This window comes from Pseudophryne corroboree, chromosome 4, assembly GCF_028390025.1.
Source record: "Pseudophryne corroboree isolate aPseCor3 chromosome 4, aPseCor3.hap2, whole genome shotgun sequence".
Lineage (NCBI taxonomy): Eukaryota > Metazoa > Chordata > Amphibia > Anura > Myobatrachidae > Pseudophryne > Pseudophryne corroboree.
In genome coordinates, this window is record NC_086447.1 from 370,434,489 (window position 1) to 370,457,765 (window position 23,277).

At 45.1% G+C, this 23,277-nt stretch overlaps 1 protein-coding gene across 4 annotated transcripts in view; it reads left to right on the forward strand.

The window, feature by feature from the left end:
- Positions 1–23,277, forward strand: part of DVL3 (dishevelled segment polarity protein 3) — a 241,293-nt gene that overhangs the window by 146,176 nt on the left and 71,840 nt on the right. The window contains exon 1 of one of the 4 annotated variants that reach the window (XM_063916587.1): positions 17,578–18,013. The exons of the other annotated variants lie outside the window; for them this stretch is intronic. Within the exon in view, the coding sequence (XP_063772657.1) occupies positions 17,878–18,013 (136 nt within the window). The 5' untranslated portion in view covers positions 17,578–17,877. Of the gene's footprint in view, positions 1–17,577; positions 18,014–23,277 lie in introns of those variants that run through there. 4 annotated transcript variants of the gene reach the window in all.

The following is a 23,277-nucleotide window of genomic DNA, read 5'->3' on the forward strand; positions in this document are numbered from 1 at the left end:
AAAGTATTGAGAATTATACGGCAAAGAGGCGTAAGGACGATACTAGTGGTTCCGGATTGGCCAAGAAGGACTTGGTACCCGGAACTTCAAGAGATGATCACGGAAGATCCGTGGCCTCTACCTCTAAGGAGGGACTTGCTTCAGCAGGGTCCCTGTCTGTTTCAAGACTTACCGCGGCTGCGTTTGACGGCATGGCGGTTGAACGCCGGATCCTAAAGGAAAAAGGCATGCCGGAAGAAGTCATTCCTACTTTGATTAAAGCAAGGAAGGAAGTAACCGTGCAACATTATCACCGAATTTGGCGAAAATATGTTGCGTGGTGCGAAGATCGGAGTGCTCCGACGGAGGAATTTCAACTGGGTCGATTCCTACATTTCCTGCAATCAGGATTGTCTATGGGTCTCAAATTGGGATCTATTAAGGTTCAAATTTCGGCCCTGTCGATTTTCTTTCAAAAAGAATTGGCTTCAGTCCCTGAAGTCCAGACCTTTGTTAAGGGAGTGCTACATATACAGCCTCCTGTGGTGCCTCCAGTGGCACCGTGGGATCTCAATGTGGTTTTGGACTTTCTAAAATCTCATTGGTTTGAACCACTAAAGAAGGTGGATTTGAAATATCTCACATGGAAAGTGACCATGCTTCTAGCCCTGGCTTCGGCCAGGAGAGTGTCAGAACTGGCAGCTTTATCTTACAAAAGCCCATATCTGATTTTCCATTCGGACAGGGCAGAACTGCGGACTCGTCCGCATTTTCTCCCTAAGGTGGTGTCAGCATTTCATCTGAACCAGCCTATTGTAGTGCCTGCGGCTACAAGTGACTTGGAGGACTCCAAGTTACTGGACGTTGTCAGAGCATTAAAAATATATATTGCAAGGACAGCTGGAGTCAGAAAATCTGACTCGTTGTTTATATTGTATGCACCCAACAAGATGGGTGCTCCTGCGTCTAAGCAGACGATTGCTCGTTGGATCTGTAGCACAATCCAACTTGCACATTCTGTGGCAGGCCTGCCACAGCCTAAATCTGTAAAGGCCCACTCCACAAGGAAGGTGGGCTCATCTTGGGCGGCTGCCCGAGGGGTCTCGGCATTACAACTTTGCCGAGCAGCTACGTGGTCAGGGGAGAACACGTTTGTAAAATTTTACAAATTTGATACTCTGGCTAAGGAGGACCTGGAGTTCTCTCATTCGGTGCTGCAGAGTCATCCGCACTCTCCCGCCCGTTTGGGAGCTTTGGTATAATCCCCATGGTCCTTTCAGGAACCCCAGCATCCACTAGGACGATAGAGAAAATAAGATTTTACTTACCGATAAATCTATTTCTCGGAGTCCGTAGTGGATGCTGGGCGCCCATCCCAAGTGCGGATTATCTGCAATAATTGTACATAGTTATTGTTAACTAATTCGGGTTATTGTTGAAGGAAGCCATCTTTCAGAGGCTCCGCTGTTATCATGCTGTTAACTGGGTTTAGATCACAAGTTGTACGGTGTGATTGGTGTGGCTGGTATGAGTCTTACCCGGGATTCAAAATCCTCCCTTATTGTGTACGCTCGTCCGGGCACAGTACCTAACTGGAGTCTGGAGGAGGGTCATAGGGGGAGGAGCCAGTGCACACCACCTGATCTGGAAAAGCTTTACTTTTTGTGCCCTGTCTCCTGCGGAGCCGCTATTCCCCATGGTCCTTTCAGGAACCCCAGCATCCACTACGGACTCCGAGAAATAGATTTATCGGTAAGTAAAATCTTATTTTTCCATTCAACTGGCTATACCCCTACAGCTACATTATGGACTTGCTCCAATGCTGATGCACATCAACAAGGGGATCTGGTAAATATCCACCCAGTACAGTGAATGCACAGAGGGAGGCTGTCCTAGCCTTTAGGATTGGACATACTTCAATATTGGAGAATGTGAATTTATGAATTTTGTCCAGATAAGCCTTATTTTTGTTTTTATTGCCACTTAGTGGCAAGAGGAATTCCTCTTCTTTTAGAACTGTCTTATATGAGATGTTATTAAATTGTTATATTTTTTACATAGAACAAACCATCCGCATTATTATTATTAATATCATTATAAATTATTGTTGTGATCATTACTTTTATTACTTGTAGTATTGTTGATAATTTATCAACTTGACCCCATTCAGCCAGCGCGGGTACCCATTTTCTTTTCTACTACTTAGCTTTTGAGGAATTGACCTTCCTCCTACCTGCTGCTGTTGGCTGCGCACTTGCTTATTTGTTATTTGCAATTTAAGGAACAGGTAAGGTCTGCATCAGGAATCACTCCAATCATTTACAGCTTGTCATTTGAAGTGTAAATTTGTAGCACAACCTTCTTTTTTTTTAATTTTTTTTTTTATATATATTCATAACTCAGAAAGCACTGAGTGGGAATAGTCCTGTTTGGCGGGTATTCCGTCTGCCGGCATTGCCAGCTTTCGTTATTCCGGCGTCTGTATCCTGAACGCCAGGATCCCGACGGCCAGCAGCCGGCAAATTAAACGTATACCGTTACAGTAGTCATTACTTACCTGCCAGAGAGAATCCAGTGGTACAGTGGTCAAGAAAGTCAGGGAGCAGTAAGTAAACTAGTAGAATTCTTTCTTCTAGCACATATATGTTCATTGGGTGAGGTACCACGTATGTACATAGTGACATTTGTTTGTCAACTGATGGCACATATTACTGTATGCATGTACAGATCATAAATGCTAATATTTATGTTGTAGTGTAGTATAAGCTTTTAGGGCGGGTATCCAATTAGCTGCAGTAATTAACCACGGCTAATGGATTCACCCCAGGCTATCCTATTGTCCCAGAAAAGATGGCACGAGGTGCAGTATCAGGAATTTTGTATCACCTGCCTCAAGCAGGCGGAAAATAAAAATCCCTGGTATGCGCTGACTTATCGGGAACACGAACATGGAAACACACAGGTTTACCTGAACTTATGTGTTTTTTTTGTGGAAGAGTGGATTTTATTTCTGGGCGTCCTAATAGGATTGCCCTGAAAACTATTGGTAACTGGATATCGCCCTATGGCTTGTTTTTTGTTGTTGTTATTACTAGATAAATTGAATATGTACAAAGCAGCTTTAGCAGATGGTCTTTATTTAGAAGACTTTAGGGATCTGCTATTAGGAAGCATTATTTTCCCATTTTTAGTTAATCACTAATAGCACTGATTTAATAAAAGGCCTGTTTTGTAAAACTAATCTTTTATTCTAAAAAGTAGTATATTTTAATCTGTAAACTGCTGGGCTGCAGTGGATGGAGCACCTGTAGATTTTGTAAATGCTTCTTTTGTTTTACCTACTGTACATTCACTGACCATATCCACTGGTTTATGTGCTAACTAATGTTATGAGTAGTGTCTTAGGATCAGTGTTCTTCCCAAGGACTTTTTGATGGGCGCTCTGCCCAGCATTTTTCTAACACTGCCAGGGCAGGGTGCTATAAGGGAAATGCTGAGCAGAGTACCTGTGACTTCCAGAAAGAATCACACTACAGAGAAAGATTTAAGTACATGGATTTGTTGTGGTGTGTAAGCAGTGGATGGGTTACCAAGTGGCAGGTGTCCAGGAAGGCTGCTGTTTAGTGCTTGCCTCCCTGATGGAGCGGGAGAGCTAAGTGCCTACTTCAAAGGCTAAATCAGCAATGTTCTTTCTTCTGCATTCCCTAATCCACCCTTCACTCAAAGGAGGAAATTTCTACACTCATCTTGCCCCTGCTGTCTTAACCCTATTCCCTTGCAGCTTCTCTGCTCCCTCTCCTCAACCACCTGACCTTATTAGCTGACCTCTTCAATATGCCTCTCTCCACTAGCACTTTACTATGCTCCTTTAAACATGTGCTCATCTCACTCACCCTAAAGAAACCACTTTATGACACTGTCTTTCTGCAAGTATCACCTCCCTTTCACCTTCATTGGTTGAGTGCAGAGGTGTAGCCAGGGGGGTCCAGGGGTAGTGACCGCTTCTCTGCTGAAGGAATGTTGACAGTGGCTCCTGTCAGAGAGGGAATACATACAGCAATATTACAGTCATTATGTTCACACTGCCTGTATCAGAGCCACGTTGGGGCCATAATTCAGACAACGTTAAAATGCTGCTGATAGCATTTTAAAGGTATTGCTAATTTAATTTGATGTAAAATCAATACTTTAAGTAGCATTTTAACTTTGGTACACTGGTGCTAGCATACCATAGAGAGGTGAGCCAGCCAGAGCTGTGCCGCCTAATATATTTTTTATTTTTTGCCTTTTGCTGTGTCTGAAAATGTAGGGTTTGACTGATAGGCAGGTGGGACACGAACTGTGGGATTTTCTGTTTGGCAATCAAGGAGTTCTGTCTGTGTTGCTTTATACTGTTTTTGTAGTGTGTGTGGTATTAATGTAATCTCGGGTAATTATTGATGTCATTTATTGTATTAGATATTGATATTTGAATTTTGAAAACTCTGGCCCTGGAGCTCCTATTTTCCAACTTCAATCCCACTCATGTAAAAATGTAACTACCTACGTCACTACTTGAGTGTCTCTTGTAAAACACCTATTTTGCTTTCTCTCCTCTGATTTAATTCTCACTCCTCTCCTTTATGGGCCTTCTATGCTGCATTTCATACTGTTGACCAGCCTATTCCTTTCTCTAATTCATCTGCCTTTGAAACACGGGGTGGTGCGCCCGTTTTCCTTGAGTGGCATGGCCAAGGACTGCTTCGTGCTCGCAAGGCCACCTGCGACGGCAAGCCTGAGTACGCTCAGGCTTACTCAGCCTGCCGTCTCCGATAAACATTGTGATTGATGGTTGCGATATTCATCTTAGATGCGATTGCATCGCAAATGCAAGAAGGAGGTGCTGCAGACAGCTTTGCAATTGCAGTCTTTAGTGAATTGCCAGTCCTTTCCTAATTAACTTACTACCTATCCCACTGCTCAGTGTCTCTTCTACTGACAAATGCTCTAATTCCCACTATCTGTTCACCAAGCAGTGGCGTAACTACAGCCCCCGGCTTGGAGGCGCAGGGCTGGTGCTGTCCATCGCTGTTTAAGTGCAGATTCCCATGCGGACTAGCCATCCTCATGTCAATCTGCTAATTGTTCCTCCTAAAATGGCCGCTGCCATGGAGGAGACAGATGCTAGAGGTCATACTTTCGCTTCTGATACATAAAGCGTTTATGAGAAACTGTTACCTTAACCAGGGACACCCAGAATGAAAAAAAGGGAATCTGCAGCCTACCAATCTGTAAATGCTTTATGAAAACCTATCCAACTTCCACCTGCACTCCTCATACTGTAGTAGACCATCACTACTGTCACAACCTCCACTGTGAGACACACACCTCTTTTCTCTTTCTCTAGGATAATGTAATCTCTCTCATGAGCAGGAACCTCTCTATACTTTTTCATGTCTGCATTTAATTTTTCTACCTTGCCATGTATTTTCACCACTATCCAGCGGTGCAGAGCATTGTAGTGCCTTACAAATGAGTGCTAATAACCTCAAAGGAAAGTTTGTCTTGGCATTTCTCTTGTAAAGTACTACTTAGACCTCATCTTCAGTTAACAGTACGGGAGTACATTTTTGAGATCCATGTGACAAAGGATGTCCTGGAACTAGAGGCCTGAGAAGAAAACTTTAAAAAGTTTATGACCAATTCTTCTCATTAGGAGAGACTGATCAATCAAGGTTTGTTTATGTAGATGTTGGACTGGAGAATATAACATGCAAAGAGACACATGTGGAGACTTGTGTTATCTACAGTTAGAATAAATGGCTACAAATTGCACAGAATGATTACAATAATGGTAGTGTTTGGTCTTTCACATTGTCATGCATAATTTAAATACAAATAATTAAATCTAAAAAAAAGGTCCACAGGTTATCCACAGGATAACATTGGGATATGATGAAGCGACAGTGGATTTGCACCAATCGGTCAAAGCTTTTCAGCCTCCCAATATGCAACCCGTCCATATATCCCCGCCTCCTGGCTCAGACAAATCAGTTTTTTGTTTGGTGCGGCAGGAGCCGGACCATGGTCAGAAGAGGCGCTGCTGGTGTTTAGCAGCCCTAAGCTTTCATATTTTATTTTTATAGTCTTACTATTTTTTCTTGAGTGATCTTTCTAAAAAGCGACTTAAATGCGTACCTTAGAAAGATCGCTCCAACAACTCTCCGCCGGGTCGCGACAATGCTTACCAACGAGTACAGTGGTGTTTCAGCGGGCGTCTCTGTCAGATATACTAGCAGGTCCAGCAGACGTTACCAGGCTGTGGCCAGAGCATGGGGAGAAGGTAAGGCATCTGTTCCGCTTAGAAGGGGAATACGGACACAGCCACACTGTTTTGGGAGGAGACTACCAAACAGTCGCTGACGCGGCTGCCACCTCGGGTCAACCAGCTCTAGGCCTTAGGGATCAGAGGCTCCAGGAATAGTATGAGGCCGCGATCCCTAGGGTTGATGTCAGCAATGGGGTAGACGCTCTCCTGGTCGCCCCTCCCCCCGGTTCATGACCAGTTTCCTCCAAGTCTCCCACCATGAACTGTTTCCCGCTTCCGTCTCAGACGCTGTACACGAAGGGGACCCAGTCGCAGCGTAGGTGGCTGTGTGACGGGTGCGTCTGTGTTCACTGAGTGTCTGTGTTCACTATAGGTTCATGGAGCTGCAGTGTACACTAGTAGCGTCTGGATCCACTCAGCATTCGCTAACATATTGATCGGTACTGGAAGTGAAGCGAGTCTCCCTGTATCCCACACTACTGAGTACGGGTAATACAGCACTAAGTCTCTATCTACCTTTTTGAGTACGAATAGTTAGATAAGTGCCTATTGCATATTAGTCTGTATACTATTACTGTTTCTTTCGCTGTGCGTGTGAATACGGTAGATCTGTTTAAACATGAATCAGTAATATGTACTCCTACATACTTGAAATATAGTTGTCGTTGATGATGTGCTCATATTGCTTATTATACTAATGTATAACATGTAACTGACTGCTAGTGTGATTGCTGACTAAACTATATATTCTGTCAGTTTTTTTTCTATTCCGATCCTCAATGGTGGTGCATGGGTAGGGTCGGATTGTAGGTCACTTTAAAAAGCTTAAAGTGATTATAGTCACAAATTATGTAGTACACTGTGGAAGTGTTAATTATTTATCATGTCCAAGAGCGGCAAAGGTGAGGAAGATAAACTCACAGCAACACCTACACTCATATCATGTTTGTCTTGCAAAGCTGTGTTAACCTCTCAGGATCTGGTTCAGGATGGTTTGTGTGCAAATTGTTTTAGTTTTCACCAGGGTCTCTTGAAAAATACAAGGCAGATTCAAATGCAGATTGATCCACCTTGGGCTGTGTTTGCACAGACATTATCCAGTATAGCTGAACAGATAGTTCCTCCATCTCCTGTACCAGGGATAGGTTACGCGATTAACCATTACATGCAGCTTCCAGTCTGCGGTTTATCACTTCCAACAGCAGCCTCTCAAAAGAAACAGGCTGATAAGCCAATGGTAAGTAAATCTTCATCCTCACAGGCTACACGTTTCAGATTAGGAGTCATCGGAGGATGAAAGCTCAATAAACTCTGCTTCGGCATACGAAGAGGAGGAGGAAGGTCTCAACTCAGTGGATATAGCTGAGTTAATTAAAGCAATGAAAGCCATTCTTTCCTTAGAGGATTCAGCAGAGCCTGTGTTAAAAACCAAGGCACATGTGTTTAAACGTCCCCAAACAGTTAAGACTGAGTTTCCAGGTTCAGATCAGCTGACGGAAATCATGGAAGATACTTGGGCTATGCCCAATTAGAAGTTTGGAATTCCTAAGAAATGGAGTTCTAATTATCCTCTTCCAGCTGGGGGTTGTTTAAAAAGGTAGGTGGCTCCTAAAGTAGATACGCATGTGATTCGATTAGTGCGAAAATCTACATTACATTTGCCTTCAACATCATTAAATGATGTTACGGATAGGAGAGTGGATGGTTGTTTAAAAACCATTTTTTCCCTGTCTGGGGCAGTCATAAGGCCAGCCATGGCTTCAGCTTGGATGGCAAAGGCAGTGGCTGCCTGGGCTGATGCATTGGAGGGGGATTTTTCAATAGCATCTAGAGAGCAAAAATCCTATATAGCACATATAAAACAGGCTGCAATGTTCTTGGAAGAAGCAGTATTGGATATGGGTACTAGTGCCTCTAGGGCATCAGCTTCAACAATCGCTGGCTACGTACGTGGAAAGCTGATTCAGAATCTAAGAAGGTTTTGGAAGCTTTGCCTTTTTCTGGAGATATTCTTTTTGGTAAAGAATTGACGAATATTTTGGAGTCGAAAGCAGACTCCAAGAAGGTAAAGTTTCCTTCCACATACAATTTCAAACCTAAAGTACCGGCTTTTTAACCCTTTCGGTCTCAAGGAAAAGCTAAAGGAAAAAGTGATGACAAGCAGGCCCAATACAACAAGTCTGGTAAGACTAAAAAGCATTGGGCTACCAGAGGACCAGGTGGTGAAACAGATAATAAGCCATCCGCCTGATTGTGCAAGCCTCCACCTGGGGGATCCCAGGGTGGGGGGTCAGCTTCTTCAGTTTGCACAGATCTGGCAGCAGTCTACAACAGATGCCTGGGTGCAGAAAGCGGTATCTTTAGGTTATGCTTTTGCCTTCAAGAAGCACCCTCCTCTAAGGTTTTTTTGTACCAGCCCATCTCGGGTAGAGACGATGTCCAGGGCTTTGCAAGAGGCAGTTCAGGAATTGGTTCAGTCAGGAGTAGTCATTCCAGTTCCTCCTGCGCCACGAGGACAAGGTTTTTACTCCAACCTGTTTCTAATTCAGAAACCAAATTGGTCATTTCAGCCCATTTGCAATCTCAAAGTGCGGAACAAGTACATTTTGGTAACTCTGTTTCAGATGAAAACTTACGTTCCATCATTTTGCCCATGGAGCCAGGGGATTATATGGTATCCCTGGATATACAGGATGCTTATCTGCATGTTCCTATAGCACTGTCCCATCAGTGCTTTCTCAGGTTCGCTATCCTCAAACAGCATTTTCAGTTCCAGGCCCTGCCTTTTGGGTTAGCCACAGCCCCCAGAGTATTTACCAAGATTATGGTGGTAATGGCAGTTTATCTCCGCCAGCAGAGGATAAGAATTTTTCCATACCCTGACTATCTTTTAATCCTGGCACAGTTGCAGGAATTGCTCCTATGTCATCTGCAACAGACAATAACGTGTCTGCAGAACCACGGGTGGCTCATAAATTGAGCAAAATCGTCTCTGGTTCCGTCACAGTGGATGAATCACTTGGGGGCTGTACTGGATTCAAGCCTTCAGAGAGTAATCTTACCTCTGAACAAGATATCCAAAGTTCAGTCAAGGATTCAGGACTTGATACACAGTCAAAAGGTATCCATTCACGCAGCAATGCGTGTGATGGGATTGATGGTGTCAACGTTCGACATGGTGGAGTATGCACAGTTCCACTCGAGGCCTCTGCAGCATCTGATTCTGGCCAAATGAAATGGGTTGCATCAGATGATAAAAACACAGACTATGGTTCTTACTATAGAAGTAAGAAGGTCATTAGCCTGGTGGCTACAGACATCCCATCTGGACAAGGGGAGACCCTTTTGGATATCAGATTGGGAAATTCTGACAACAGATGCCAGTCTCCAGGGCTGAGGAGCAGTGTCAGGAAGGTCGTGTTTGCAGGGGAAATGGACCAAGCAAGAAGGTTGCCTGCCAATAAATATATTGGAACTTCAGGCCGTATACATGGCACTGATTCAGGCAAAGGACGTTCTTCAGGGAAAACCAGTTCAGATCCGCTTGGACAATGCGACGGCAGTAGCGTACTTCAACCATCAGGAAGGAACTCGCAGTCGAAAAGCAATGAAGGAGGTAAGTCACATATTGGCCATGGCATCAGCTAGAAGAGTGTCAGATTTAGGGCATTGTCCTGTTGTTCCCCATTTCTGAATTTTTATCCAGATAAAGCAGTTCTCCGGACTAGATCTGGGTATCTTCCCAAGGTGGTGTCTAAATTCCACCTTAACGAAGAAACTGTAGTCCTGGCTTTCCAGGTACTTGGCCTTTCTGCGGGAGATGCATCGCTGGACGTGGTCCGTGCCTTAAGGATCTACTTGGATCGTACCAGTGCCATCACAAAGACAGATTCTCTCTTCATTCTCTACGGATTTCACAAGAGAGGATGGCCTGCTGATAAGCAGACACTGGCAAGGTGGCTTTGGATAACTATTTCAGAAGCATATTCTAAAGCTGATCTTCCTGTTCCGGCTAATGGGGGTCATTCCGAGTTGATCGCTGGCTGCCGTTTTTCGCTGCGTAGCGATCACTGAAAAAAAACGCCTAATCTGCGCATGCGAATGCACCGCAATGCGCACGCGCGTAGTACGGGTACGAAGTCCTTTGTGATTTTGCACTGGTTCTAGCAACGATTCCAATCGCACAGCTGAACGCAAGGAGATTGACAGGAAGTGGGAGTTTCTGGGTGGCAACTGACCGTTTTCTTGGAGTGTTTGCAAATATGCAGGCGTGGCCGGGCGTTTGCTGGGCGGGTATCTGACATCATTACCGTGTCACTCGTCGCAGCAATCATTGCACAGAATAAGTAACTACAGGGCTGGTCTTGTTCTGCACAAAATGTCTTTGCTGCCGCATGGCTGCACAGGCGTTCGCACTTCTGCAAAGCAAAAATAAACTCCCCCGTTGGTGTCGACCGTGCATTTGCACGGCTGCTAAAAGTAGCTAGCAAGCGATCAACTCGGAATGAGGGCCAATGTCTCTGCTCACTCTGCTAGAGGTCCATCATGGGCAGCACAACATGGTGCTTCAGCAGAATAGATATGTTAGGCAGCCATATGGTCTTCAATTAACACATTCATTAGACATTATGACATGACGCTAAATTTGAGCGAAGGATTCTCCTGTCCAATCAGTAGCGTCCCCATCACTAAATTGCATTGGGAAATCCCAATGTTATCCTGTGGATAACCTGTGGACCCTGTCTGAGCAATATAAGTTATGGTAAGAACTTACCGTTGATAAAGGTACTTCTAAGTCCACAGGTTCCACAGGGATCCCACCCTGATGATCCTGATTTGAGGATCCTTTTACTCACTAACCTCTTCCTTCTTGTACGGAAGTTTGTGTATGTGTGTTCTTCTCGCCTGACTAGGGCTATCTATGATGCTCCTGCCTTGAGCTTTGGAATGCAACTGATTTGCCCGTTGCATGCTGGGAGGCCGAAAAGCTTTGACTGAGTGGTGCAAATCCACTGTCGCTTCATCATATCCCAGTGTTATCCTGTGGACTTAGGAGAAATACCGTTATCCACGGTAAGTTCTAACCATAACGTATATTTTAGTATCTTCCCTCCTATGCAATGAGAGTTACAAGATTTTAGTCCCAATTAATTATGCTGCCATCCGCATTTCGCAGCAGATATTCAAAATACCAGACACGTTTTTCCAATCTTCAGTGAAGTCGCCATATAGAGCTATTTATTTTTTCCTGATATGTAATTGGAAGGGAAAAGCTTACATTTGGCACAATTGACGCATGCCATAGTGTTATAAGGCTATAGTAAGTATAAGAAAAAGTGATTTGTCTTATAATATATCTTTATGTATATATAACCATGAATAGATAAACCATTACATTTTAGTTTTATTATGGTGTGATATTCTGATACATCCATCTAACCAATGTAATAATCAGAAAGATCACCTCCGATATGAAGTTATTAATATATGGTTTAACTCTGATTAGACAATGCCTTCTGGAGTGACACATCAGAATAAAGGCCCGTAGACACTGGTTGATAACGTAAACGACGTTGCTAATTTTGACTCTTCCTGAGCAACGTCGTTTACTATATTGACTAGTGTGTACGCTGTAAACTATGAGCGATGCTTGGCCCCACAGATCGTTAAGGGCCCTCAGTCTCTGCCGTGCATGCAGCTCAATTTGGACTCCTCGTCCAAATCTGCATGCTCTGGCCAGCCGCGGCATTATGTCACTGTGTGATATTGCTAGCAATAACGCACAGTGTTGTTGCCCGTTGTCAGGCGGCACGGCCAGCGGGAGAGGGACATACTAGGCAATGTCGCTCACTGAGCACATCGCCTAGTGTGTACCCATCATAAAAGTTTTTATTCATATTTGTATGTTGTTGCAAAATGTTTATCGAGACTGTACTTAGTATATTTAAACAGGAGGAGTCTGTCCTCTGCTTCTCATGCCATATTCACAAGCTTCCAAAGCGGCTATGAATTTTTAATTACAGTGCTTAAGGCTTAACTCATTTCATCTCTGGTGCTTTTTTATGTGTTGTGTATGCTATCTGCTTTTGCTGTAGGTGAATATGCTGGTTGTATGGTCAGTTGTTCTGACCAAACACTCTGTTTAGACAAGAAATCAGCTTTTATCACAAACACTTGTTGTGTAAAACCTTTAGCTGTCCAGACGTAGTTGAACTTATTTCACTGAGGAAGGTTTCACATTGATGTTTCATGAGAGAACATAATGGAATTATCCATTTCTCTGACGTCCTAGTGGATGCTGGGTACTCCGTAAGGACCATGGGGAATAGACGGGCTCCGCAGGAGACTGGGCACTCTAAAAGAAAGATTAGGTACTATCTGGTGTGCACTGGCTCCTCCCTCTATGCCCCTCCTCCAGACCTCAGTTAGAATCTGTGCCCGGCTCGAGCTGGTTGCACACTAGGGGCTCTCCTGAGCTCTTAGTAAATAAAGTATTTGTTAGGTTTTTTATTTTCAGTGAGATCTGCTGGCAACAGACTCACTGCTACGAGGGACTTAGGGGAGAGAAGCGAACCTACCTGCTTGCAGCTAGCTTGGGCTTCTAGGCTACTGGACACCATTAGCTCCAGAGGGATCGAACACAGGCCCAGCCTCGGTCGTCCGGTCCCGGAGCCGCGCCGCCGTCCCCCTTGCAGAGCCAGAAGACGGAAGATTCCGAGGAGAAAATCGGCGGCTGAAGACTCCGGTCTTCATTAAGGTAGCGCACAGCACTGCAACTGTGCGCCATTGCTCCCCATGCACACCACATACTCCGGTCACTGATGGGTGCAGGGCGCTGGGGGGGGGGCGCCCTGGGCTGCAATTAGATTACCTTAAAAATGGCAAAAAAACACATAATATAGTCTAATAAACTATATATGTGTAAAAATCCCCTGCCATAATATTAATAAAAGAGCGGGAGAAGTCCGCCGTTAAAAGGGGCGGGGCTATCTCCCTCAGCACACTGGCGCCATTTTCTCTTCACAGTTCCGCTGGAAGACAGCTCCCCAGGCTCTCCCCTGCAGTTTCCAGGCTCAAAGGGTTAAAAAAGAGAGGGGGGGCACTAAATTTAGGCGCAAACTATACATGTTAAGCAGCTATAGGGAAAAATCACTTTCTGTAATAGTGTAAATCCCTAATTATATAGCGCTGTGGTGTGTGCTGGCATACTCTCTCTCTGTCTCCCCAAAGGACTTTGTGGGGTCCTGTCCTCAGTCAGAGCATTCCCTGTGTGTGTGCGGTGTGTCGGTACGGCTGTGTCGACATGTTTGATGAGGAGGCTTATGTGGAGGCGGAGCAGGTGCCGATAAATGTGATGTCACCCCCTGCGGGGTCGACACCAGAGTGGATGGATATGTGGAAGGTATTAACCGACAGTGTCAACTCCTTACATAAAAGGCTGGATGATGTAACAGCCATGGGACAGCCGGCTTCTCAGCCCGTGCCTGCCCAGGCGTCTCAAAGACCATCAGGGGCTCACAAACGCCTGCTACCTCAGATGGCAAATACAGATGTCGACACGGAGTCTGACTCCAGTGTCGACGAGGATGAGACATATACACAATCCACAAGGGGCATCCGTTGCATGATTACGGCAATGAAAAATTTGTTACACATTTCTGACATTAACCCAGGTACCACTAAAAAGGGTATTATGTTTGGGGAGAAAAAGCAGCCAGTGTTTTTTCCCCCATCAGATGAGTTGAATGAAGTGTGTGAAGAAGCGTGGGGTTCCCCCGATAAGAAACTGGTAATTTCTAAAAAAAATTACTGATGGCGTACCCTTTCCCGCCAGAGGATAGGTCACGTTGGGAGATATCTCCTAGGGTGGATAAGGCGCTCACACGCTTGTCAAAAAAGGTGGCACTGCCGTCTCAGGATACGGCCGCCTTGAAGGAGCCTGCTGATAAGAAAGCAGGAGGCTATCCTGAAGTCTGTATATACACACTCAGGTACTATACTAAGACCTGCAATTTACTTCAGCATGGATGGGTAGTGCTGCTGCAGCGTGGTCTGATACCCTGTCAGATAATATTGATACCCTCGACAGGTATACTATTTTGCTAACCATAGAGCATATTAAAGACGTAGTCTTATATATGAGGGATGCACAGAGGGATATTTGCCGGCTGGCATCTAGAATTAATGCAATGTCCATTTCTGCCAGGAGGGTATTATGGACCCGGCAGTGGACAGGTGATGCTGATTCTAAAAGGCACATGGAGGTTTTGCCTTATAAGGGTGAGGAATTGTTTGGGGATGGTCTCTCGGACCTCGTATCCACAGCAACAGCTGGGAAATCGATATTTTTACCTCAGGCTCCCTCACAACCTAAGAAAGCACCGTACTATCAGGTACAGTCCTTTCGGACTCAGAAAGGCAAGCGGATAAAAGGTGCAGAACGTGGAGTTGAAGTATCTCACGTGGAAGGTGGTCATATATATATATTTGGCCTTGGTTTCGGCTAGGCGTGTGTCAGAATTGGCGGCTTTGTCATGTGAAAGCCCTTATCTGATCTTCCATAGGGACAGGGCAGAATTGAGGATTCGTCCCCAATTTCTCCCTAAGCTGGTATCAGCGTTTCATTTGAACCAACCTATTGTGGTGCCTGCGGCTACTCGGGACTTGGAGGATTCCAAGTTGCTGGACGTAGTCCGGGCTTTGAAAATTTATGTTTCCAGGACGGCTGGAGTCAGGAAAACTGACTCGCTATTTATCCTGCATGCACCCAACAAGCTGGGTGCTCCTGCTTCTAAGCAAACTATTGCTCGCTGGATCTGTTGCACGATTCAGCTGGCACATTCTGCGGCTGGACTGCCGCATCCTAAATCAGTAAAAGCCCATTCCACAAGGAAGGTGGGCTCTTCTTGGGCGGCTGCCCGAGGGGTCTCGGCTTTACAGCTTTGCCGAGCTGCTACTTGGTCGGGTTCAAACACATTTGCTAAATTCTACAAGTTTGATACCCTGGCTGAGGAGGACCTTGAGTTTGCTCATTCGGTGCTGCAGAGTCATCCGCACTCTCCCGCCCCTTTGGGAGCTTTGGTATAATCCCCATGGTCCTTACGGAGTACCCAGCATCCACTAGGACGTCAGAGAAAAATAAGATTTTACTCACCGGTAAATCTATTTCTCGTAGTCCGTAGTGGATGCTGGGTGCCCGTCCCAGGTGCGGACTCTCTGCAATACGTGTATATAGTTATTGCTTAACTAAAGGGTTTTGTTATGAGCCATCTGTTAATGAGGCTCATTTGTTGTTCATACTGTTAACTGGGTATAGTTATCACAAGTTGTACGGTGTGATTGGTGTGGCTGGTATGAGTCTTACCCGGGATTCCAAATCCTTTCCTTGTAGTGTCAGCTCTTCCGGGCACAGTTTCCCTAACTGAGGTCTGGAGGAGGGGCATAGAGGGAGGAGCCAGTGCACACCAGATAGTACCTAATCTTTCTTTTAGAGTGCCCAGTCTCCTGCGGAGCCCGTCTATTCCCCATGGTCCTTACGGAGTACCCAGCATCCACTACGGACTACGAGAAATAGAATTACCGGTGAGTAAATTCTTATTTTTGTAAGTTGTGCAATGTAGTTACCGTAATTTATATATGGTGTAACTGCCATATGGCTGGATGTTGGGCCCGATTCAGCATTGGTTGTAGTTGTGCGACAAATCGCATAATTACAACCCTTTACTCTAACATGTGGGGGATGCCCAGCACAGGGCAAGTCTGCCGGGTTCTGTGCCCTCTCACTAACATGATTAAGGTGGCCCCCTGCCTACGCAGAGGGCATCCATCTTTTGGGTCACAGCGGCTGCTTGTGAAATCACACAGCTGCCGCTTGTGACATCACACAGCTGCTTCGGCCCACCCCGCAACCTGCTTTGTCCGGACTGTGCCACCCAAATACTGCATCGACACCCACAAAATGCGGCGTTGATGCCACCGTCACCACCCCCACCAGGACTTAGACTGCGTTCTGAAGATATCGCAGTTTAAGATCTTGCACATGCGCTCACCGACATGTGCTATAATCGCATAATGCCAATTTCAGCACAGTTGCAATTCATGCTGAATCACCCCCATTGTCAACTCTGTCCACATTACACAATTATCTGGCTTTTATCCCAGTTGTATCCAGAAAGGATATAGTCATAATGTCGACAGTTATGATATAGATATTGCTGCAATGTTAACATTCTGCAGGGCTCGGATAGTTAGGGGGGATGTGGTTAGCATCCCGCCAGATGGGATGCCGGTGGTCATGTGACCGATGGCAGAATCCTGATACACTCGTATTCCCTGCGCCGGAACACCGAGCGTTGACATCCCAAAAGTAAGTATCTGGGCCACTGTTAAAGCGTTAATAACAATAATGTAATAGCGGGAGGAGTGCACATCGTCAGAACAGTATCTAGATATTATAGTGTCCTGGGCAAGAGAATGGACTGTTGTTCGCATACTATCCATCCCAGCAAGAGCTCAGGACCATGCAGCGAGTGGCAGGAACAACATGGACAGTGGTCATTTTGCCCGAGGACATTGCTGCACCACCCTCCCTACTGCCCTGCACATCCTATCCAAAGTAGTCTACTTGCTGCATGTACAGAGAAGGGACATACCAAGGAGGATTTGTAGCATTAACTGCTACATACAAAACTGACTTCCAGGATATTTTCCACTCAATGATGATAGAAATCTCAGTATGCTTTCGTATTACCAGCATTGAATAATGTTTTGTAAGGACAAAAGAAGTGTGCATCCACACATGCTGCAATGGAAAACAGCCTACTGGTCATCCAAGCATAATTGGCCACAAATAATAGTGTGTATTGGGAACAATCCTGATCTACATGTGATTGGGATGTCATCTGATGTGGCATGGTATAAGCAATGGACGCTGATTTTAATTTTCATATCCATGGCTGTTGTGGAGCTACTGATAAATACATCTGTTAGCAGCTATGCTGTCAGCCTGTTAGGAAACAGAGGCTGTGCAATCCTCTCTGTTTTCAGAGCTGTGCAGGTGAATTATTCAGGGTGATCTCTAAGCTCCAGTGGCACCAGGTGTGTGAAGGGTGAACAATAGTTTCCCTCCAGTCTGTCACAAAGCATTTGACATAACTTTCAGGAGACCAGGCTCTGCCCACACCCTGCAGGTAGCTACATTGTTTTGGGTTTGTTGCTCAGAGACTCTTTGGCCACCCCTTTACAAGGTAAGAGCGTGGGAGAGGAGGAGGAGACTTCACAACGAGGCATGAAATGCTGCAAGGGACAGCAGCAGCAAGACCAACACGTACTGTTTTCCACAGGTGGCTCAGCGTAAACTGCAAGTCTTATGAAAGAAGGTTTTCGGATCAAAGTGTTTGGATGGAGACAAACATCTACTGAATCTGAGGAACAGATCCATAATATGTACCACGGATTACTGGATACTGTGTATTGGATTTCATACTGTTGGCCACATACTTGCATCTTTAATGTGGGATGGAATGATTCAGTGGACAAACTGCTTCCACTGCAAAGATAGCTGATGTAATTGGAGGTACCATAGTATCAAAATGGTTGTGGTTCTGTGCTTTGGAAGTAGGGAAAGAAGTCGATCGAGAGCACAGTCTGCTCCGCACCAAGATAGACATTCGCTCAATCTGCACCCTGACTTCTGGTACCCAGGGCCTCGGCTGCGGAGTCCCCAGTGTGAGTGTCTGATATCTGCCTTTTAACTCGATACTTCGCTGTGTGCTGTGCACAGTTCTCTTATATCAAAGAGAGTTCTCTGCAGAACACAAATTAAAATTACTTTATATCTTGAATAAAACTTTGTAGAATTAATTTAAGCCGAAAATAGGTTATTTTAAGTAGACTTGCAGTATTCTGCTGTTGTGTGTGTATTTCTAGATAGGCTGGGAACATTTATGTACACTATGTTCAATACTGCCAGGCTCTGCATTCTTGCTCCTGCTTTGTTACCGCTCTGTTTGTTTGGCCAAACCGGTTATATTGGTTACTGGAAGAGAGACATCACATGTCACAGATCAGATATCAGTGTAAAATCTGTCCTGGTTATGTTTGTAATGTCATGCCCTGTTTCCTGATTGCGTGTTCCTGTCTTATGTGCTACTCATGTTTTGGTTGAAGTGTCTTGATGAACACAAGATGTGATGATGTTGCAGATTCACAATCGTGTATTTTGGGAGTTTCTTTCGTTGAGAAAGAGAGTTGGCCACTGCTAGAATAAAGTGTCTGACAGCTTTCTGTTTGACGTTTGTATTAAAGATCCCTTTCATACTGAGTGTATCCACGCTAATCACCAGAATGATGATGATGTGACAGACTGGGAGTGGTGCCTGACAGTGAGGTTAAGGCAGTGCTTTGTGAGCCCCTAATGCTGAGAGAAACACACATGCTGTGTGATTATTTAAATGCCAACACTAAAACGTATGGAAACAGGGCATCTTAACTAAATAAATAGGAAAAATACTTTGTACAATAGGTTCCTCGTAGGAATAATGTGCTGTATCAGTGTTAAAGAGCATTTGTTTTAAGTCTTCCTCCATTTTGGGACCAGAAGAATGTTGTATAAGACTATCTTTTCATACACTGGTCCTCCACGAGATCTTGAAGTAGGAGGGTGTGTGTGTATATATGTATACACCTTTCAATTGGATTAATTGGTTTCTCAAAATTCCTTCATCTGATAAGATCAGAAGTTAGGCCAAAGGATTATCTAATGCTAATGACTGGAGCCTACTCTTATCACAGTCTTCTACAATGCGTCTCAGCTATTCAACTAATTAATACAGCTTTCACAGAAAGAATATCCATTTGAAGGTAACATAAAAGCTTTCCAAAACAGAGGCTTTTTACATGCTAGTTAAGGTATGCAAATGATATAAAGATCCTGAAATGCCAGTCAGCCATGTTACAAGTCATGAGCTCTAGAAAAATACAGGGTTTTTTGTTTTTCTTTGGGGGGGTTTTAGATAAGTAAAACTGAGCAATAATTGTTTCTCGTTTTCTTAGTATCTAAAGTAAACATCGCCTGGAAGCTCCGCTTGTAACTTGTTTTCTTAGCAACATTCTTTCAAACAGCCACCTGCCAGACTTTGCTTTTTTTTTTTTTTTTCTTCCAGATAAACGTTTTCTCTTTGCATTTGTTTTGTAGTTTAATATTGTTATTTAGTGTTTAGGATGTTGAACAGAAGCTTAATCCCTTAATATTTTTGACAGCGACATACTAGCTTAATATTTTTGATATACCGGTATCAATATTTTTCCATCCTTGATGTGTCAAGTTTGATTAATTTTATTTTTTAACATGGCTTCTTTTTGTGTTTTATGTTGGTGCCTATAATATTTTTTGATTTCAGTGGTGAATAGTGGCAACTAATAAGCTGAATACAGTATGTCACAGGTAATAGACATGTTAAGTGTCCATAGACCACAACAGCAAAAGAACATTAATGCCTGACAACACGGAGGTTTGGTTAACTGTGTTGAGTTTGTATGTTCTCATTGTGCTTGTGTGGTTTCCTCCATGTACGCTGGGTTTCCTCCCACACTCCAAAAATATACTGGTAGGTTATTTGGCTCCCAGCAAAAAGTGACCCATACTTAATAGTTGTGTTTGTAAATGTGGTAGGGAATATAGATTGTAAGCTCCAGTGGGGCACGGACTGATGTGAATGGCTAAATATTCTCTGTACAGCGCTGCGGAATATGGGTGCACTATACAAATAAATGGTAATGATACATTTTGTACCTGTGGGAATGTCTTCTTTGGTGAGGTTATGGCCCGATTTGGTGAGAGATGTGTGCTGAGTGAACCGCTCAGCACACATCTCTCCCCCCGCTCAGCACAGCGCGATGTGTGCTGAGTGTGCGGGGGGAGACGGGAGGGCCGTTCATTTCACCCAGCGTGAGCGACCTGCTAGATTGAGCCTGCATGCAGGTCAGTCTAGCACCAGCGATAGTGATGCACGGGGCCGCACATCGCTATCGCTGTGGGGGTACACACGGAGTGATCACTGCTTAAAACCTAAGCAGTCTAGTCAGATTGCTTAGGTTTTAAGCAGCGATCGCTCCGTGAGTACCCCCCTTTATTTTGAAGATGGAAATTCGTTCTTTATATGTATAACTCTTTGGTGGTCATTTTGTGTAGTGTATTGATTATAGCTGCTGCTAATTGTTTACGGTTTGTAAAGTAATCTTGGCACCTGCCAACATGACACATTCAGCAAATAGTTATTGTAACTATTGTAACTCCATAACAGATAATTCCCCCTTGCTCTTATCTTTTCCTCTGCAATCCCAGAATAACGGTTCAGAGGGAAAATGCAGGGGTCATGATGAAGCCTATAAGCACCATCACGGCTCAGCCAGACTCCTTAATCAAGTAACAATGGCAGAGCTATGGGAACATATCATTGTATACCGTGGGTGAGGCTATGATGGCTGAAAACAGCAGATATGTCTTTTTTTATTTAAAAACTTGTAGTGTTTTATAGTAATTTGTATTATTAATTTTTTTTTTTTTTGTGTTTACATATATTTGCTTTGAAAGAATGGTTGGATTTTTATTTATTTTTCTCTGACGTCCTAGTGGATGCTGGGGACTCCGTAAGGACCATGGGGAATAGACGGCTCCGCAGGAGACTGGGCACATCTAAAGAAAGATTTAGGACTATCTGGTGTGCACTGGCTCCTCCCCCTATGACCCTCCTCCAAGCCTCAGTTAGATTTCTGTGCCCAGCTGAGCTGGATGCACACTAGGGGCTCTCCTGAGCTCCTAGAAGAAAGTATAGTTTAGGTTTTTTATTTTCAGTGATACCTGCTGGCAACAGGCTCACTGCAACGAGGTACTAAGGGGAGAAGAAGCGAACCTACCTAAGTGGTGGTAGCTTGGGCTTCTTAGGCTACTGGACACCATTAGCTCCAGAGGGATCGAACACAGGACCCGACCTCGTCGTCCGTTCCCGGAGCCGCGCCGCCGTCCCCCTTACAGAGCCAGAAACAAGAAGGTGGTCCGGAAAATCGGCGGCTGAAGACTTCTGTCTTCTCCAAGGTAGCGCACAGCACTGCAGCTGTGCGCCATTGCTCCTCATGCACACCACACACTGCGGTCACTGATGGGTGCAGGGCGCTGGGGGGGGGGGGGGCGCCCTGAGCAGCAATAATAACACCTTGGCTGGCAAAACTAACACCATATATAGCCCCAGAGGCTATATAGGTGTATATTAACCCCTGCCAGAAACGATAAAATAGCGGGAGAAAGCCCGCCGAAAAAGGGGCGGAGCCGACTCCCTCAGCACATTGGCGTCATTATTCCCTCACAGCTTCGCTGGAAGGAAGCTCCCTGGCTCTCCCCTGCAGTCCTGCACTACAGAAAGGGTAAAAAAGAGAGGGGGGGGCACAATTTAGGCGCAGTATATATATATTATAGGCAGCTATAGGGGAAAACACTCTGTATAGTGATATCCCTGTGTTGTATAGCGCCCTGGTGTGTGCTGGCATACTCTCCCTCTGTCTCCCCAAAGGGCTTTGTGGGGTCCTGTCCTCTGTAAGAGCATTCCCTGTGTGTCTGCTGTGTGTCGGTACTGCTGTGTCGACATGTATGATGAGGATAATGATGTGGAGGCGGAGCAAATGCCTGTGAATGTGATGTCACCCCTGCGGAGTCGACACCAGTGTGGATGGACTTATGGAAGGAATTACGTGACAGTGTCAGCTCCTTACATAAAAGGTTTGACGACATAGGACAGCCGGCTACTCAGCTTGTGCCTGTCCAAGCGTCTCAAATGTCATCAGGGGCTATAAAACGCCCGCTACCTCAGATGATAGATACAGATGTCGACACGGATACCGACTCCAGTGTCGACGATGATGAGACGAGTGTACCCTCCAATAGATCCACCCGTTATATGATTGAGGCTATGAAAAATGTATTACACCTTTCTGATGATACCCCAGGTACCACAAAAAAGGGTATTATGTTTGGTGAGAAAAAACTACCAGTAGTTTTTCCTGCATCTGACGAATTAAATGAGGTGTGTGAGGAAGCGTGGACTTCCCCAGATAAGAAATTGATCATTTCTAAACGGTTAATGGCTGCGTACCCTTTCCCGCCAGAGGATAGGTCACGCTGGGAAACACCCCCTAGGGTAGATAAAGCACTGACACGCTTATCAAAGAAGGTGGCACTACCGTCTCCGGATACGGCCGCCCTAAAAGAACCTGCTGATAGAAAGCTGGAAAGTACCCTAAAAGCTATATACACACACACTGGCATTATATTGAGACCCGCTATTGCATCAGCTTGGATGTGCAGTGCTGCTGCTGCGTGGTCAGACTCCCTGTCGGAAAACATTGATACCATGGATAGGGACAATATTTTGCTAACGATTGACCATATAAAAGACGCGTGATGCACAGAGGGATATTTGCCGGCTGGCATAAAAAATAAGCACTATGTCCATTGCCGCCAGACGGGGGTTATGGACTAGGCAATGGTCAGGTGATGCCGACTCCAAGCGGCGCATGGAAGTTTTACCCTATAAAGGGGTGGAACTTTTTGGGGAAGGTCTTTCAGACCTCGTTTCCACAGCTACTGCTGGGAAATCGACTTTTTTGCCACAGGCTACCCCACAGCAAAAGAAAGCACCGTATTATCAGGTACAGTCCTTTCGGCCCCAGAAAAATAAGCAGACTAGAGGCTCATCCTTTCTGCCGAGGGGCAGAGGAAGGGGGAAAAAGCTGCAGCACACAGCTAGTTCCCAGGAGCAGAAGTCCTCCCCTGCGTCCGGTAAGTCCACAGCATGACGCTGGGGCTGCTCAGGCGGAATCGGGAACGGTGGGGGCACGTCTCAGGTTTTTCAGCACACAGTGGGCTCTCTCACAAGTGGATCCCTGGGTCCTTCAAGTAGTATCTCAGGGGTACAGGCTGGAATTCGAGACGTCTCCCC